The following is a 20,822-nucleotide window of genomic DNA, read 5'->3' on the forward strand; positions in this document are numbered from 1 at the left end:
TCAAATTCCCTGTTATGGACATATTCCAGATAACTCATACGGAAGCCAAAACAAGGATTCCCAATTTTGCATAGTTTGCTGCACTTGGGCAGAATTTAACTCCTGTTTCTGGAATTCACTCTGTAAGCCCAAATTCTTCACATTAACCTCATGTTTGACATCCCCCTTGAATGTGTGATCCACTAAATGACATGGTTTAGTTCTGAAACTAATGCTATCTCTCATAACACCTACTGCTGTCCCAGACTCGACTGTTTCCCAAGCCTCTTAAGAATTTACATTTCACCTCTTGGGAGCCACACAAAATGGACAGTAGATATGCTTATGAACCAAACTGTTTTGCTATGAGTTTTTCAATGCCATTATTATGTTTACAGAAAAATTGCAAAGTACGGGTCACTGGAAGGCACTTTTCTTTACATTCTTGCTGTCAGAACTTACCTGGCCTTCTGGATCATGTATTTCAGATACGCTGGATCCCCAGTTCATTTAGCTACCACAAGTAATATCCAGTCTGAGACAGCAAAACTGGATCTCTTTGTAGAGAATGATGGCAACCCCTTGTCTTTAGGTTCCTCTCATGAGATCTGATAAACCACCACAGACAGAGAGAAACTTCCTTTACTTTATTTAAGGAGTAAAATTAGGGAGTTTAGTATTCACTTCATAAATCAATTCTTTCAGAAATGACCATGTAGGGCAATCTATCAAAATGGAAAAACATTTAAAATACAGAAACCCTGACACTGGGTAAGTTGTTCCTACCTGTGACCCATTTACCCTTAGAATTTCAGTGTAATACAGAATTAAGGAAATAGAGAAAGCAAAAGAATCCTGCTTTTAAAACACAATCATCAATTTGAGACAAACAGGTACAAGAATTATTAAAACCCACTATAATTTACTCATGCATTCTGAAATCCTCACAGTCACTATGATACTGAACAATTCCAGTAGCACAGACCATAGGTGAGGTAACAAGCTAGAAAGAGTGAGCAAATGCATATAAATAGATTTTTGCAGCTGGTTGTGGATATCAAGGACTTACAAGTATCTATTAATACTGGCAGGGACCAGGCAGATAGAAATTGCACTATTAAAATTTCGCACAATAAAGGGAGTGGGAGAGTTCTGTCTAAGACACTGGAATTTTTCATATGGTTACATATTTGCTCCAAGATTATATTTACTGTTCAAATATCCACAAACTTGCACTTAAAGAACTCAAATAACCCAAAAGCTATAATGTGAACTGCAGGCAATTTAACCTATCCACCCCAAAGGATGAAAGACCTGAGATGACCTTCTTAGAACTTGTAATTACAACAAGGTATGGTATGTTAAGCCTAATGCTTACAGAGTAAGCCCTTCTCACTGCAAAAGTGCCAAGCTGAGAGATTATTGTCAGTGTGCCTCCTGCATGCCTTTTAGCAAGAAGAACAGCACACAGCAAGGTCAGGCAGTGCATCGTCAGGGGCTGCCACACAGTGTTTTCAAAGCCCCTACAAAATCGAAAGCTGGGTTGTTTTCTTTGAAGAAAGATGAGTTGTCACCGGTTAAAGATAAATTAAATATTATTTAGTCAACTTATTTCAAATAGAAATATTCTGCACGTTTGGATTCACATCAGCTCACGGCCCGCAAGGCAAACTTCCTAACACAGAAAGCCTAAATCTACCAATGATCTTTCTTTCAGATTAACACTCCTGATTTAATTTTCTTTATCTACAAAAACTTCAATACCTACAAGGAGCTTTGAACCAAAACCAAAGGAAGTTTTAGGAAGTTCTAATTACTGGGAAATTCTCCTGCTCAATTTAGTTCTGAAAAGGAGCCAGTTACTTAGTAGCTAGGTAATCATAAGAGAAAACACAGCATAAAAATACTTTTTCATTTGCATATAAATTTGTTTTAAAATGCTCAAAAAAAAATATCACTAACAAATGTTCCAAAAAGGTGAACACACAAGAAGTGCCAAGGTTGACTCCAGAAGAAAAAGAAAAATCTTCTTGCTATACTTGGAAAGCAAGTAGGTTTAAAAAATACATAACCATCGGAAGGAAACATGAATCTGCAATCCCACGTTTTCCATTTCTTTTTCTCTCCATGCTTTGGAAATTTTCAATACTTTAAAGTATTACTCAGAGTAACATTAACTCTTCTTCAGACACCCATCCACAAGATGCAGCTAGACACAAATTTTTCCCAGAGAACTCGGGTAATTTCTGTGATATTCTCCCACCCACTCAAACTTGGTTGCAGAGTCCATCATGAGGATACTCCCTAAAAGTATCAGACATAGTTGCAGTTTCCATTAGTTCCTACACTGTGAGACAATTCTGAAGAGGTAAACTAATGCAAATTGCATTAAAAGACAGAGTTAAACTACAGCTGACAGCTATTATATTCTTTACAGGATAGGACTAGTTTTCATAACTATCATGTGAATTGGGCAGATGCTTATTTAAAACTGCCTTATAAATATCATAGTTATGGCTGATTTAGATTTAGTGACATTTATTTTACTCAAGGGAGTTAATATTTCTGCTGAAAATGCATTGAATTATTTTACTACTGCTCATTTGTTGAAGAACTGAATGCAGTTTCTTATTTGGACAACAAGACACTGAAAAATCACAGGAAACTACCATTAGGCCTTCTCATAAATTCACTGTCTATTCAATGTATTGTAATTGTCTTCCCTAAGGAAAGTATTTTATGGACAGCAACTAGACTAAGCCTCACACCATTAATTTACAGATAATTGAAAGGATCTGCCTTTAAAATTGCAGTTGTCCAATGCAGAAACTTTACTATTTACAGGCTTGCACTGTCACAAACATAAACATTTGTTATTTTAAAAATACATTTTTCAGAAGTTCCTTTACAGAAAGGAGAAAAATATAACAGTGTCATAAGAGATAGGGATACAAGCAGGAAAGGGACAGAGAGGATCAACAGAATGCCCGATCCCTAAAAGGAACCGTAGGAAGAGCAGTCAATTATGACAGAGTACTGGTTTGGCAAAAAGAAAAAAAGCAAAAAAAGAAGCCCCAAACCAACTGGCTGTCCTCACCAAAGAAAATGCTAGATAAGGCAACATTTCATCATAGAACAGAGAAACAACTCTAAAGGACTCTGTGAAAAGAAATGTAATAAATGCCAAGTTAAAACAAATGAAGTTATTAAACAGGTAGTTATTATACCATTGACAGAAAAAAAAAAAAATCCATGTCAGAATTTTTAAACTATTTTCTATTGAGATATACTGCCATTACTCCGGCATTGTTATTTCTAGAATTTAAATTTGGATAATACACTTTTAATGAGTAAAAAAGTATCACACTCTTATGTGTGACCCAACATTTAAACCTTGTGTGCCCGCACATCCATGCATGTCATCCAAATGAGACAGCATTTTTTAAACATGAGGAAAAGTAAATGTATGGAAAATACACAAGTGATATAAAAAAGCAACTAGTACATGGAGGTTTACATCTTCTCCAGAATTTTAATATTTTTACAGGAAAAATTTATGGAGATAAAAACCAATTTATTTTTAGATGGTCTTAAGGCATCTAAAATGGCATAGAAGGCTTATGAAGACCAAGACTAACACTGTAGACCAAGAAGGGATTGTCTTTAAAATGATTCAGCACTCTGTGTCACAGTGATCTTACAAAACAGGCATGTGCTGTTTGTAGACACTGAGAATGATTAAGCTACTTAAATTTTCCTCTGAATTTCCATTTCTGACATTTTTGGTACTCAGTAGAAAACGTAGCAAATGTACTTAAAGAAGGATTGTCACTGAGAAATATCTTTATTCTTATATTTAAGAGCAGTTACTTTGTGGCATCAGCTTTGCAAGACACATACACTGACTATATGTACTGCAAAAAGTTACAAATCTGGTGGCACTGAAAGCCAGCTCATGCCTAGAGATGGCACACATTGCCTGATACACACATTTGCCTTCTTTGAAGAGACCAGCATGTTCCAAAATACCCCAAGTAACAGGCTGGTTAGAAAAAGATAAACCTTTACAAATCCAGATGATGCGTGAAACTTTTAAGGTTACTGAGCTAATAAAGAAACACTTACACTGCTGCAAAAATCCTAACTAACTTCTCCATCCGCCAACTAATCTTCCAAAGGTGACAATTCCATTTCTAACATGAGACAAAAAAGAAAAAGGCTATATGTGTAACCTAAGTGATTTCTTTATTTTTCTGTTTCCCTCTTTAAATAAAAGTATTAAGTCCTATGGTTTGCCTGTACTACCTAACAGGAAAAGAACAGCTAACTCACACAAGCTAGTAGAGGCAGACATTAATATAAAATTTGTCCTGATTCATAGGATATTGCAACTCTTACAAAGGTTATCAGCTCTTTCTGACATCTGAATTAATCTACAAATACACACCATACAGTAAGTGATAGCGAAATACCACTATAGTCCATGTGAATCACCCTCTCTTTCTACACTTTGGTTATTAACACTTTTACTATTACTGTTTGCTTTCATATCCCATGGCTGTTTCCAGTAAATTGTTCTTATCTCAACCCATGATCTCTGCCTTTTATGTCTCCCACCAGAGGGAGGCAGCAGAGCAGCTCATGGTTTTCTTTTTAATGGCAGTACTAAATTGGGGAGTACCATTCCCAAACCATGACATGGTTCATGGTCATTATTACATGAAAGATGACCTATGGGGCCTCTGTACTGCAAAAGGCCACCATGACTGACTGAGTTCAACCTTTATTTAAGGCCTCGTGTTTCACCACATGAGAATGCTCACTGAAGTGAATTCCACACATCCACATAATCCAAATCAAAATCTTGACATAGTACTACTTACTGTGAAACTGTTTCCAAGCTAGCTGCTAAAGAGGGCTGCAGAAACTATGGAAGACTACTAAAAGTTCCAGGAAGGCCGGTGTGCATCTGTGGTGTTTTCAATGCCTCTCTATGCAATTGTGGGGGAAGAAAAAAAAAAGAAAAGAAAAAAGAAGTGTATTGATGTTAGCTGGCAGTACTAGGGCTAAGAAGAGACTGCTCCGCTCACGAGTTTCTTATCTGCACCTTGAGAGGACACTTTGCTGCAACATACCATATGCTTTCATTTATTAAACACTGGTTAACTAATTAAACTTGGAAATAAAAATGAAAGTCACAAATCACCCTCTTTCTGGTAGAAGCAAACTATATTTTTGTCTGTGTCTTCTGTCTCATCAATAGTGAAAAAGTAAAGGTACACTACTTGTACTTCCAGTGAGTATGCATACTCAGTCCCACTTACAAAACTGAAGGTTTTCGGCAGTCTCACTGAAGCCAACACAATATTTACATGAAAATGGATCTAATACTCCAACCTTAAATAATGAACCTGAGCTTCATGAGATGGCTATTTATTAGCTATTTGCACTAAACCCTATTTTAGAAAACTGAATGGGAAGCCCCCTGATGCTACTACATAAAAGTCTTATCTGAACTATTGATTTTGTATTGGGAAGTAAGGGTTACATAACGTATCTCCTTTTTGGTATTCTTGCACATGATGCTTATATGAATGTAGCTTTTGTTTAAGAAACTAATTTTCTCATACAAGCAGATGCAGGATCTTAGAAGAAAGCTGAAAAAGAAGTCATTATCTTACCTGTCATTAAGGAGGTACTTTGAGACATTTCAAGACGTTTTTCTACAGAACTAACAGATTTAAAACTGATAATGTTCAAAATTAAAAGACTTCTAAGTTGAATAAAGGAATAAACAGTTTACAAAAGCACATTTCAAAAGCCTCAGAACTGGATCACAAAAAGCCATGGTTAGTAAAAAGTCATACAATTGGTTTTTTATGATTATTCAGGTCCTCTGGAGGAAGTAACTATACTGGTTTATGAAAGGAAATGAGAAAAAAGGCTTTCTTCTTTCCATATTTGGTTATTTGAATATTTATTAATCTTTAGTTACAGTGGTACGTCAAATAAACATTTATAAATAGTACACAAGGTAAAGCAGTAAAATACTATCCAAGATCCTAATAATTTGAAAATAATTTTATTAGGTTTTAAAATACAAAGAAAAGGATAAGCAGGAGCAAAGGAAGGAAGTTCAGTGTGATTGTTGTGTGATCTGGATACTGTTAGCATCGAGTATGTGTAGTCCCTGTATACTGCTAAGTGCCCACCTGCAAATAAGAGATGCCATTGCAGCAGTTGTAAAACAATACATGTGGTAGTCTCACATTCATAAAAATCCAAAGCCGTCTTTTAAACAAACAGCAGACATTCCTAGAGTCAACAAAATTGCTCTCCAAGGATTCCATTGTCCTGGAGTCTGGTCTGTAGTTACAATAGCTTAACATAAATCACTTGTTCATCAAAAATCCTGTGAAGACTTGTTTTGGAGAGGAAGTGTAACTGCATGTCACTTACACTCTTCCTTCAAATGCAATCCTTTTAAGTTATTTATTCATCCTCACCATAAATATTTCAAATACTTGTTATCATCCACTTCATTTTCCTCTTGATTCAAGCAAGAGTTCTCTGTACCTGTATTTCTCCTTATTCTGTTTAGAGCACAAACAACTTTTCAAAAAGATAACACTCACATGCCAAATACAGAAAAAACTTGCTATCTTCCATTTGTGTTTTCCATAGTGATGTCAAGGTCGAATACAGTGTGACCATTGCTGCTAGTTCCCTGGCCAAATTTAAAAATATTTTCTATATTCTAACACTGATGGAAACAATAGGCTATCTGTTTTTAAAAGTATATTGGACATTTGTTGTAACTGCCAAAAAATGCATCAAGCATCATGTAAAGAGGTAGTCATCACCTCCTTTTGACTGTAAACTTTTTAGGTTCTCAGAGAATAAGTTAGTTTCACTATCTTCACCTCCAAAGATCCCAACTTCCAGTGGAAGTAAAGAAAATAATATTCAGGATAGAATGTTCATATACCATTGCATGTACAAAATTTCCTAGTATTTCCAACTACCTATTCTTGTTAAATAATACTGTATCAAAAATACAGTCTCGTGACTGAGATAAATGTGCAAAATACATGCCTAGAAAGACTTAATTTTTTTTTTCTTAAGGGGTATGTCACAGAATTGTACAGTCTCAAGGTTATGCATGCCTTAAACATACTTGGCAGAAAAAAAATTAGAATTCTACTATCCGTCCAAGGGCAGTAGAGGACATTAGCTTCCACAAAATCTTCTGGCTATAAAGAAATCAAGGGTCTCAGAAGGGATGAGCATGTGGATCCCATGTTTCAGCTGTGGAAGGTTTACAGCCACAGCACATTTGGTCCTGATGATGAAGAACACCTTGCATCACTCTCAACAGCTTTCTCTTCAAACACAGAAGTGGTACCAGCAGCTCACAAAGAAGGCTTTCTACAGGCTTCACCAGCTAAAGTTGACCTGTTAAAGGCTCTCTAAAAGAGTTGATAAGCAGTAAAAACAAGACATAAGAAGATCTCTGAACTTTGTTGAAAAGGGCAGTAAAAACAATAATTATGTTCTGTATCACATTTTATTTAATGCGATAAATCACCTCTCTCTAACTTTGAAGTACCTTATAGTCAGCAAATACATGCCTATTAATGTTCTCACAAAATATTTCTGGAAACAAACTCACAGGACCCTAAGTACCTATCTGTAGAGGAAACATTCTAAAAATTTTCATATTCTGTCCTATTACAAATTAATTAAAATTCATATCATCCACCAAAAGGCATGGTGTGATAGACAGCAGAGAAGGATTGGCCTTACTAAATTCTGCAGAATCAACCAATAGAGATCTTGGCAAGTACACTCTAGGAACAACCGGTAACCATGAACTCTGGGGCACTGGGTTGAAGAGGAGATGAGCAAATACCCCACACCTTTTTATCGAAGACCAACACTTCCTAAGGGAAGCTTATTAGCTTCCTCTTCGTATGACGAGCTCTGCTTCTTGGGTATTCCTTTCTTTACAGCTTCTGTTTGATTCTCTCACATTGGAAGACAGGGACTGATTATTTTGTTTTTTCCATTTTGCCAAGTTTGCAAATCCATTTTAACTCACTTTGGAGACAATCTTTCTCATTCTTTGCACCACCAGTAACCACATCAATGATCCTTAAAAAAATGCCACAACTTGTTCCAACTTCAATATAAAAAAAACACATTTACCTCATTTTCATTGTTAAGACCTAAGAACATATTATGCATATATATGGAAAAAGCATTTTCTTCATCATTACGTAGGAAGACAACACACAAGCAAGTTGAAAGCAAGGGGTAACTGCTACCTATTTTTTATCAATAACTAGAAATACATAAAAGACAATGCCTCTTGCCCTCAAAACCACACTTTTCTGTCTCTGTTGCATACACAAAAATTGCTTTGTTCAGCTTACTATACTTTTTCCTCTTTAGACAAGATGAAGCATGACTGGGTAAATCAGATTCAGCAGGACAGACAATTCTCAGTCTAAATCTTACAAATCCTTAGGATGACTAAAAATTCCCACAACATTTATTTATTTTTACAGCACCATAATTTTTAGTCTGGTATCATAGCCAAATTCTAATTGGAGCAATTACAGTCTATTTAAATTCTCCATCTAAATCAGCAGGAAATGGCTTCCTTCCATTCTGAACAAGTAAGTATTAACTGGTACGTCCTGTTAAACTTCTGTAAAAAATTTATAAATATCTCCAAATAATTCTAGAACCTGAAATACAGCTATGCTATCATTTTGAAAACATGCCAAATCAGAGTGCAGCCTTGAGCCTTGAAGAGGCCCAAGGATGTACTTGTTTCAGGGACATAATTACAACATGATTAGTATCCCTTTGGTGCTGCAGGGAGAAAAATTTCTCTGTTCCAAAGGAGAATGAACTGTAACTCAGCTCCAAACAGAAGGTAAATCCTTGCAAATCCATCTGGCAAATTTTTCAACAATCATCTTTACCTGTTGCCTCAAGCCAGGACAAGTGTCACAAGACGCTAACACTGCATTATGTTTTGTTAAAGATCTCAGCACATTTTCTAATGACATTTCTAATTTTCCACCACATAAAAGAGAGCATTAACAAATAAACACTCTCTTACTAAAGTCTTCTAATACATGCCATCCATTCCCTTAGAAAATGTTGATGTCCTAGATTTAAAGCTGTCTACCTACCAATCCTGACACAACTGCTCTTGCTGGTCTTTGTCCCTCTCCAGACAGATTTTGAGTGCACAGATTTCAGACAGACTCCCAGTGCATTTTGCCAGGGAAAAAAAGCTGGCCAAGACTCTACCACATTTCCTGATCCAAAATTTACCACATGCAATATTGCCCTCATTATCCATTTGCCCTCTTGCAAAATAAGCTGTTTTCTCTTTTAAAGGTTTTCCTGAAATTTTCTAGAAAGGTTTAGATCACAGGATAGATCAAGCCTGAAAAACTTCACACTACAGAAGATGCTCTGCTTCCTCCCTCTCAGCTTACAACCATGTAAAAAATGGACACTGACGATCCCACCAAGTTTTTACACCATTAGAAGAAAAAGCACTACAGAAAAGCAAGTGCTGATCACAACTCAAATAGACAGCTTCTTATTTTCCTCACTCCTCAAATTAATGCAAGCCTTTTATATAAAACAGGATACTAAGCCAAGAGGAACATATCAGAGGGAATTAATACCAAGTGTACCTGTTGTCCTCAAATGTACTTGATAAAGCACTATTCCTTACACTACTACAAAATAAGCACTGTAAAGTATTTGCATAAATACTCACAAGCATATTGTGGTTTGTTAAGAATCATCACTTTTGACACAACCGGAAGTGAATGACACTAAATTAGCAAATTATTAAATCTAAGTATTTATTTCTTAAATATAACTAATCATCAATATCAAAACAGATTAATCAAACACAGAAAAATTGTTTAAAACAGCACCACAAAGACTTGCATATATCAAATGAACTTACACAACATCTGGGGAAAAAAAGTACCTCAAGTCAGAATTCACACACTTAACACAGTATCTAAGGCTCTGTTAAAAAAAAATTATGTTTGGTTTGTATAACATGTAATTTACACAAATTACAAAAATGCATAATACTCAAAAGATACTGGTGCCAATTCAAAACATTCAGCAATTAACTGCTGCTAGTCATTTTCCCATAAAAACACCAAGGTATGAAAAATTCCCATCAAAGGTAATAACCACCAGCTACTCCTTCCACCTTAACATTTATTCAGTAAAATAACTCATGTGAGCTGGGCAGTCCTGGGTCAACCCTGGACTCAAAAGTTGTTTGCCTCATAGCAAAGCCAATGTGACAAATGTCCCTACTGACAGTCTGTCATAAGAAAGCAAAAAAGAACTGAACAAGCAACAGTGAAAAAACAATGTTCCTATAATAAAAAACACATCTAAAGTCAGGCTTGAGAGACAGTGGGAAAATGTCAGGGTGAAGCCAGTATTTTGGTGTATTTTATCTGTCATACAAAATTCACAAGACTTCAGATTACAAATTATATACTGCAACACCTAGAACTATTAAAGAAAAATTTGATTCCTTCAGGATCAAAACCACAGATAGTTGTGTTTTCAAGAAACTAATTCAGCAGCAAAATATGACAATAAAAGAGAGAGTCTCACACTACATCTAGGGAAAAAAACATTCAGCTTTCAGTTTCTCCTGTCTCAGTTCTACACCCATGCATACCGACCACAGGCTATGTACAAGCAAGAGAAAGGAATCACAGAGTTCTCGTAACTGCAACACCTGCCTTCCTTGGGGCTCGCAAGATCATACTGTGATCACCAATCGATCAACAGGAAACCAGGAAAGCACAGCTGCTTCCTGATTCCCTTCACAGGAAAGAAAATAACTGAGTTCATGAGCAGCAGTAAGGGAAAGCTCTAGACCCCAAAGGCCTCCAGCATTCACACCGACACAAAATCTCCCCAGTAATAAATTAACTGTTTAGACTGAAAACCCACAAGTCTCATATTTCTGCTGCTCTGCTTATTCTCAACCAAATCTATGCTAGACTGTTTTGTAACTATTGTCTTAAGTTCAGACAAACGTAAATCACACCAGACTACAAGTTACCTTTCTGTCTGAAACATTTCGTTAGGGTCTTTTAACTCTGGTTTCCAGTAACTTCACTTCATCAAGCCAGTTGTTGCATTATTCAAATACATATAAATAAAAAATAAATATCAGTGTCTTGTTAGAAATTAAAACAGCCAATCACCAAAGTGACTACTGAGAAAGACAGGCTAAAGTAAAATCAGCTGTTTCTGCACATTGTTTTGCCTTTGGCATTCTGGAGAAGTTGGCAGAAAATAAATAGTGATTTTAATATAACATGACCCAGAGAAACTGAAACCCACTGAGTGTACGATGCCCTCAGGAATACAGACTCACTCCACAGTGCCCTAACAGCTAAAAGTTAAGAGAATTCCTGGCACAGATCACTAGTGAGTAAACTTAAGGTTTATGTCATTCTCAAGGAAAATTCCAGATTTATCTCTCCTTGGTTGCCTGAGACAGAACAAGTCATCTGTGGGGTACAGATACAATCACAGAAGATATGAGACTAAAATGTCCAGTTTGATAATGAAAGAAATCCATAGGCAACAGTGAATCAAGTGAATCAGACAAAGTGATAAAAACACCTAAGACACCAGAATTCCCCATCACTTATCCCCAGTGGGTAAACAAAAGAAAAAAGAAAACTTTGTGATCACGTAAGTTTAGGGTCACTCTAAAAATGAGTTATGTCTTGGCTTAAGAAGTTCCTCTCAATCATTTAAAATGAGTACTTTAAATTTTAAAACATCAGTACAAAATATGCAAGGTAAGAGTTGTGACAGAAAAGTAAAAACTAAAGAAAAATCAAAAGGAAAGCTTTAGGACACCTGGAAATTCAGGGGTTTTTTAGAATTTGGATTGTGTTTGTGTAACAGGACATACAGGTCTTTTTCTGTTACCAGATGGTTCAAACCAGCAGTAAGCAAGGCTGTTTTCACAGGACTTCTATCACTGTTGTTACACATGGAAACCATCACACAAAACCCAATGCCACAAAATATTCAGTCCAGGGAGTTCTGAAGAACAAACATCAAACCATTAATCTTTTCACAGAATCATCAAATCATCAGGGTTGGAAGAGACCTTTAAGATCATTCGGTTCAACCCAGCAGTACTATTGTAACCCATAAACCACTAAACCATGTCACCCAGTGCCAGATCCAGATGCCTTTTAACTAAAAGGAAAGGTTGGTTAACTGAGTATCTGTGATACCAAAGTTAGACTGTTACAGGTTCTCTTGATTTCAACATAGATAGAAGAATCTGTATTCTCAACAACAAGTAGGTCTGGCACTTATTTAGAAAAAAGCAAATTAAAATGAACACAAGTAAACAAAAACGACCAAACAAAAAGCCCTCAGTTACCACAGTTCGTTTCTAAAAACAGTACTGGAACAGTTTTTCTTCCTAGATTCAAGCCCACCTCTGCTTCCTCTTTCTTATAAAAAAATTCAACATTTGCTTTGGGAAATAAACCATTAAAAATATCTATATTAAATATTCATTTATCTAGTCCTTTTATAACATGAAATCAAAAAAGTAAACAATATGTACTAATAGAAGTTGCATTTCCCTTGAGATTCACATGCAAATTCTTGTTTTAAATCCCAGAATTTTTAAATAACAACGATTATTTACATTTGATGAATAATTACTAGAAAAACAGAAAACCTGCATTTTGAACAAGACATATGTCACCTGGAAATTCCATCAAAAGGAATAGTGCACATACAAATCAGAACCCACTGATTAAAGGATTGAAACATTAAAGAGAAACTAACTACTTACATTATCTTCCTCCTCTGTATCATCATTGTCATTGTCATCATCACTATCTTTGAACCCAGGGGGAAGTGGTGGCCCAATGAATTCTTCATCATCATCATCATCAGTATCCTCAGTTGGACCTTTAGCAGAACTCTGTGATGGCATGGAAGGACCACTTAGCGCTTCATTTGAGTTGTCCTCACTTTCACTATACACTACCTCTCTGCAAGGAAAATTTAAAGCATTAGTGTTTGAAGAATTTTCAGATAAAATATGTTGAGCACTCTTGTAAATCAGTAAGCACCAAAATTAGCAGGAAAACACACATTAACTTTCATTAACAGAGTAGGTAAGGTAGAACAGGTAGGCCCACCATTATCTTTTAAAACACTCACAAGTCTAGACTATAAAAGTTACATTAAATTACCATTCTGTTGTTGCCAAATCGGTTGTGCAAACACATTATTTTTGGCATGGGGAGATTTCTGAAAAGTTGAGTTATTGTGCCTATGTTTGTGCAATTTATTCAAAACAGCCGCGCTCCCTCTGCTGGCAACTCCCGAGCAGCGCCGCTCAAACGGGCAGAAGGTCTGTACAGAGAGAGAAGCTCAACTTTCCAGACTTCGTTTGGGAGCTTATATTTTCAGAATCTTTAAGTGAGCAGGCCACAAAAAATTCCTCTTGTCTTTGTTAAACTATAGAGGTATTTCTTTGTTTGGGTTGTTTTTAAAATTTAGGGTATCACTTTAGAACTATACTAAAAACACGAAAGTTTAAGAACATAATAAAAGACTAAGAAAATCAGTTCTGACCTATGTAATTGTGATAGAGAATTCTGCCCTGCTTTGCCTCCAGAACCAGCTGTACACCAAGTAGGTACTAAGTTGCACAGAAAAAAATTGTGTTGGATAAGCAATTGAAACTCTGTTTCTGGAAGAAAACAGAATAAACTAAAAGCAACATGACTTAGGTCCTGAGATGTTAAAGTGAAGAGCAGGGTTTGCATGCCTGAAAGCTTGTATAGCTTAAAGACTTAGGTCAGAATATCATTACGTAACAAATCTAACGCAAATAAAAAGAGCTTCTCTTACTCTACGACAATGAGACAATCAATACCCTTTTACCAAAGGGAAGGTTTTCCAGCATGAGAGGCACAGATGAGGATCTTCAAAGTTCTTCAAGTAAGGTATCCTCAAAACTAACATCATAAAGTATTATGTGCAAAAGTGCTATGTGCAAAAGAGTCATAAAGTGCTATGTGCAAAAGAGTTGTGTTTTGAAAGTTGATATGCATTCCTACACTAGCAAACCACACATCTTTTCCCCAAAAGCCAAGCTATTTAATTAGTTTTGGAATGAAACCAAATATATGCTGTGCCACTGAAAAGGATGTATACAACATAATGATTCAAGGAGGCTATTGCAATCCTTGAATCCCAAATTTCCAGACCTTTCTACAGACACCCAAGAACAGTATCTACCCTTCTTCCTAATTTATCATTCTGTCATTTGCTAGGAAGGAAATTGACCAAATCAAACATTTCAGTATTTTGAGGGGCAGCACAGCCATTCTGCATGTGATATGGCCAGAGCTGCAGTGTGATTTTTCACCACACCCCAACCAGGGCAGGAACAGCCAAATACTCCAGTAACAGCTACAAGTATCCTCTGTCCTGACTGGGATAAAGTCAAACATAAGAACACACCAATGCAGCCAGACCAAATGTCCATCTACCTTTCTGGCAGCAGCTGGGAGTGGTGCTGAGAGAAAGGACAAAACAAGTGGTGTTTCCCTCAACTTCCAGTCTTACAATCTTACTCTACCAAGGGCTGTAAAGAAAGAAGAACCATTTTGAACCAGCCCCTTTCCCAGTATTCAGAATATAAGGAATATTTTTTTTTGATTTTTTTTTTGCTTTCCCTCATTACCTCCTCAGTAAGTGAAACAAGCTGTTAAGAGGAGAAAAAAAGGAAAGCTGTAACAGAGCACGGATGGCATACTGAGAGGAGAAATAATGAAAAACATTCTGAGAGTTGTACAAGCATGTGGGCATATCCCCCCCATGTGTTCACCCTCTGCACATCGCTCACTCAATTTTCTCAGGTTTTTCCTTTTCATATACTAGCAGATGCTTTCATTTCACAAAGCGTAATTATTATATGTATGCATAAATTAAACACCATAAGCATTGTAAATATTTCTCTACAGCCGAATAGCTCAGTAGCAAAAATAATCACTGGCTGTATTTCACATCATTTTGGAGTGAATTTTTATCTGAAAAAATAGTATACGGACTACTCTCATAACTTAAAAAGCTCTGATAATTTAAAAAAAATTAAAATTCAGTGAAGTGTTGCCATTTTCAGAGAATAAAAGATGCTGTGCATACTAAATCAGTTTATAGTAATGAAAATCATCATTATAAAAAGAACTAGAAAATCCTATATTTCAGACTCAAATAGTCAGTTGCAGGAATGTTCCTCTGAATTATGACTGAGTCACAATGGCATGTGTCTTTCTCCAGCTTCCTGTTTTTACCTCTAAGTACTAAGCTATGTATCCTTTTTTACAAGGAAATATAAAACTTCCAGGAGAGCTTTTCATGTCAAGCCCTTCCTCCTCAATGCTTAGTAAAAACAAAAAGAAAAACAAAGAAAATTTACTATGAGCAGAACGCTGGGGAGTTATCAGAGCCTACCTAATAACTCAGCATACTGAAATGTATTTGTAATTTTCCTTTATAGTAGGTCCCTGGAGGTCTCTCCTGTCGAGTCAATCAGCAGAATAAGATAATTATGGAAAGCCTCTGTATTGCCTGACTGCTCTCCACCTTATCATTTGTTTAAATTGCTTATGTATATTGGAGTCACCCAATAACAATACACAATCATGTTACATTTAAACTCTTGTCATTCTTCATTATGTCACCAAATGGATATATAAGATCATCAGAAGCAAATGGAAGCACAGAGTATTTTTCCCTTGAGCACAAGATATAACACAGGATCCAGAGGGAAGTATATAGTGCAATCAATTATGTCAGTGAGAGTGCACAGGTTTTCCAAAGAGCAATAGGCAAAAACTAAATTTTCTAACAAAAATTTGTTCAGTCTGAAACTCTACAACAACTCTACAAACTCTCGATTATATTGTCTATAATAACCTACCCCATATAGGCTCTATCAACCCATAATATGCATATATAGAGGTCTACTAGAGTCTTGTTGTTGCAAGTATTAAAGGATCAGGGGGCATGGATCATTGAGAGAATTATGGGATCAATAGAAGAACTGTACGAGCAATAGACCTGGAAGCAAAAGGCCTGTGTGTGAGAAAAAACACTCCATGAGAAAATTCTTGTGTGACGAAAACAAGCAGGGCTGGGAACAAAGAGGGAGTTTTGAAAAGGTACAGCTTTACAGAGGGAGGAGGGTGAACACCGAATTCTTTTAATTATAACATAACTGTAGAAGCTTGCCAATGTAAGTCCAATTATGTAGAAGTGGAAATTCGCTTTGATAAGTTTTAAGCCACTTAAGAGTTAACAAGCTGGTATACTATATAAGTGCCTCTGGATTGCTAATAAATGGAGTTTTGCTCTTATCAACCATATTGGCTGGTCTGCAAGTAACTCCCCCCGCTGGAGTCGCCGGGCCTCTCTTCTTTTTACAATTCCAACATTTGGTGCCCGAACAGGGACTGGGACTGGGACTGGCACTTCATTTTGACTTCGGTGGGAGCTGACGTGGCACCGATTAAGCGGTGATCGGAGGGCAAAAGGTCAACACTTGCTGGCGAGTGTCTGACCTGTGCCTGGACTGACCTGACATCAGGGGTCTGCCGAATCGGCTGACAAGGGCTAAACCTGCAAGGCTGCATGACCCTGACAACAGGGACAGCGGTAAGACGCGGGGTTTGCGGAAGGATGCAGTTACGGAAACAGAGGTGGCCCTTGGTTTATGCTTTTTAGAAAAGCGGGGACTTAAAGAAGTACACCTTTATAAGGAACTAGCTGATCCAAGATCGGTTAAAAAGAAAGCTAAAGAAACAAAAGCTCTCAAATTCACCTGGAGAGCAGTAACTAGTACTCTCGCAGAAATAAAAACAGAAAAGACAGTTGCTGTAGCTGCCATAGAGACTTTAGAGAGTGGCAGCGCTGGCCGTAGTAGCTCTGGGAAAGAAACAGACACGGGTCTTACGGAGCGGCAGGCAGAGACCGGAGCCGAGTCCGGGGTAGCACGGTCCTTCGGGCTGGCCGCAAGAAAACCGGTTAAAAACGCGGCGGCACACGTCCGCTCACTGCAGGAGCTGCTAAACTCGGCAGAGCCGGATGTTACCCCTCTGACGGCCGAGGGAGAAATGGCTGCAAAAGCGGAAGCAGAGACACCCGATCCAAGGGGCGGGGCGCAGGCAAGCCAAGGAGACACAGGCAGTCCTGGCGTCCTGCCGAAAGCGGCAGAGCAACAGAGAGGTCCTAAAACCCGGCCAAAAGCGGCAGAGAGTAACCCCCCCCCGCTGAACAGCAGCACGTCCGGCAGCAGCGCAGCTTCTGCGGTTTCGTCTCCTGCAAAGCCAAAGCCGGCCGGGGCGGCCCGGAAGCAGCCCCAAAAGAAGGAGAAGTACCAACAAATAATGCAAAAAGTAATCAAAAAGCTTGCTGACTTATCTACACAAAGCATTTTGCAGTCTATCTTTACAGCAGGTGTCCTGTGTTCAAATGATTACATCAGCATTGTACAGTTGTTGTTAACCCCTTCACAGTTCCTGCTCTGGGAACGAACGTGGACTGCAATGCTACAGAATGTCCTGCAACAACAGGGACAAGTCATCGCTACATCACTAACCAGAGAGGTGCCCAGCAAAGCGGTGGCATGCTACAGGACCCCGAAACGAGAAGGCGCAGTCAGCATCAGCTCCTGAGGAAAGTGACGCCACTACTTCGACAGCTGGGACTCTGAGACCTGTCCCGAGAAGCCTTGGGAGAGGCTGCAGACGTGGCTGAGTGAAGGAGCTGAGGACTTGCCAGATCCACCACTCGCTACAGCAGGAGAAATAGCGAGACTCTGGGGCAAATGTAACAGCTGCCCTGGGTGGTTGCTAGTGACTTGTGGTGGGTGTCGGGGAACCCTCTCCAAAGGCAAAACTAAGAAGAAGAATTGCATAAATTTTTGGGTATATTGCATAAATTTTTGGGTATAACACCAAACACAGAAATAAAGTGAAAATTGTTTTTTGACTGTCTTGAAACAAGAGCATTAGCAGGCATTTTCAATCAGCTGTCTGCCCATTTAGATCAAGTGAAAGCAGTTAATTTAGTTAGCATTTATGTTTTTACCAGGTATCTTAGCAGCCAGGGCTCACGCTATTTTGCATAAACTTGCTTGCTGGGAGAGGGATAAGTTTAATATGACTTTGCAAATGCTCAATGAGTTAAGTGTGTGTGTTATTAGTGTTAGACATATAATATTACAAGATTAAGCAGCCATTGATTTTCTACCATTAGCTCACAGCCACGGCTGTGAAAGGTTCCAAGGTATGTGCTGTATAAATCTTTCTAACCACTTTGTCCTAATTCACAAGCAGATAAGTGAGTTACATCGATTAACTACACAATTACAGAAAAAAGAAGACGGTCTCAACTTAGAGGGATGGTTAAAGTTATTACGTATAAAATCATGGCTAGTTTTATTTGTGTAGCATTTGATTACTGTAAGACTAGTAATATTACTTAGTAATATTACTAAGGTGTTCACCTTGCCTTCCAATGCTTGCAAAAGATAATATACAAAGTCACCACATCTGTGACCCATCAAGTATTGCTTGTACAAAAAGAAAAAAAAAAAGAGGGAATTGTTGCAATTATTAAAGGATCAGGGGCATGGATCATTGAGAGAATTATGGGATCAATAGAAGAACTGTACAAGCAATAGGCCTGGAAGCAAAAGGCCTGTGTGTGAGAAAAAACACTCCATGAGAAAATTCTTGTGTGACGAAAACAAGCAGGGCTGGGAACAAAGAGGGAGTTTTGAAAAGGTACAGCTGTGGAGATAAGACCCGGAGGGAGGAGGGTGAACACCGAATTCTTTTAATCATAACATAACTGTAGAAGCTTGCCAATGTAAGTCCAATTATGTAGAAGTGGAAATTCGCTTTGATAAGTTTTAAGCCACTTAAGAGTTAACAAGCTGGTATACTATATAAGTGCCTCTGGATTGCTAATAAACGGAGTTTTGCTCTTATCAACCATATTGGCTGGTCTGCAAGTAACTCCCCCCGCTGGAGTCGCCGGGCCTCTCTTCTTTTTACAATTCCAACATCTTGTATGGGTCGTTAAATTTCCATAGATACAGAATCCTAAAAATGTACAGTGCACTCCTATCTGCCACCCCTGCCACACAATGGAGCTGTGTGGTCCCCATTGCCCTTAGCTACTTTTGATTTCCCAGCATTTCAGAATTCAAACTGTAAAATCCATAGCATATACTGTTTATCAGTAATACACAAAAGTTTAAGAGTAAATTTCAGACTGAAGTCAAAACAAACAACTTTCTCTACCTCACCATTACTCCATAAAATCTGCACACAGAGGCTGTTCATGCACTTTGCCTTCTTTTTCATCAGGCATGAACAAGTATATTCTATCTACAGGTGGCTGCTAATAAAGTCATCATATGTTGTCATTATATTTGCCCTAATACTTTCAAAAAATACATAGATAACGTTGTTATTTTTTTTAAGTATGCAAAACAGGATCAAGGAGGAAACAGCAAAATTGACTATTAAATATACCTAATGCCAATATTTACAAATATTGGCATATCTTTAAGAAACAAATTTTTTAAAAAATTTGAAATCTGTATTTTGACTGGAATACTTAAGATAACAAGACATATTCACACAAGCTAAATGATACTCATGTTATCAAAACAAGCAAACACCCTCTACAGATAAGGAAAGTGGTACATGGAATCTCTCATCATATCTAAGTACCTTTCAGGTAATGTGGGCCCAGCTCTTGTTGCACTGGATGCTGAAGCTGATGAGTCAGTGCATGGAATTCTGAACTCCTTTTCAGTCTGGTCTTCTTTTTCTCTTTCACGGGCCTCTGAATAGGAAGAGCACAGAAATAACAAATAATCAAAAAATATTAAAATTACCGGCTTGCAGAGGACAGTAAGCCAGTTTCTTTTCATTTTCAGACCTAGATGAAATACTTGAAAAGGTAACAGCAAATAAAAGATTTAACCTGAAAATACTTTTTCACATATGTTAAATTTCCATTGCTATTGCAATGGTCGCTCAACAAAATGTCACAAGGAAAATGTAAACACTTCCCACTTGCTCATTTGTACACACTATCAAATATAAGTTGACCATATAAAGAAGCTGATATTTCAACTATTTTCAATACTACAGTAAAACAGCATGATCAATTCAGTGAAATTTTTATGTTTTCGTAACACAACTAAATTAGTGCAGTTAAACTATCCAGATGTACATATAAGAGAATTTTAAATATCATTTATTGAAAAGAAACACAAAGTGCTGTTTGCATTAGTAGTTCATTTCTACCTCACTTAGTGAAAAAGAATCCCTGAGCAACATTGCAATAAAATCTAAGTAAACAAAAACTTCCATCTCATATTAAGTAATCAAGGGGGGTGGGGAAGGGTTTACTACTACAACTACTATGTTGTTAAAAGTTCTCAAATACTTCAATTAAGGTGAGGAAAGTTACTTTCTTTCTACACAAGAAACATTGTGTTCTCTTTTTCCTCACTGATTGTTAGCTAAACAAAAAAAAGAAAAACATGTTTTCAGCAAAGCTAGGAAACATTTTCCTCTAAAGAGGAACACAAACAGCTGTAAGATACAGAACCTGGAAATGTATTTTGATCTCAGTTCCACAAATCAGGCAATGGGGGAGACATATCCAAAAGTTATCACAGTCAT

At 37.4% G+C, this 20,822-nt stretch overlaps 1 protein-coding gene across 2 annotated transcripts in view; it reads right to left on the minus strand.

Annotated features, from left to right (window-relative positions):
* WDR70 (WD repeat domain 70) overlaps nt 1-20,822 on the minus strand; it is a 128,129-nt gene that overhangs the window by 105,038 nt on the left and 2,269 nt on the right. Inside the window, exons 4-5 of one of the 2 annotated variants that reach the window (XM_048291712.1) lie at nt 19,860-19,974; nt 12,890-13,091 (exon numbers count right to left, since the gene is read on the minus strand). In XM_048291712.1, the coding sequence (XP_048147669.1) occupies nt 12,890-13,091; nt 19,860-19,974 (317 nt within the window). Of the gene's footprint in view, nt 1-12,889; nt 13,092-17,068; nt 17,253-19,859; nt 19,975-20,822 lie in introns of those variants that run through there. The other variant, XM_048291713.1, reaches the window with a different exon arrangement.

This window comes from Corvus hawaiiensis, chromosome Z (assembly GCF_020740725.1).
Source record: "Corvus hawaiiensis isolate bCorHaw1 chromosome Z, bCorHaw1.pri.cur, whole genome shotgun sequence".
Taxonomy (NCBI): domain Eukaryota; kingdom Metazoa; phylum Chordata; class Aves; order Passeriformes; family Corvidae; genus Corvus; species Corvus hawaiiensis.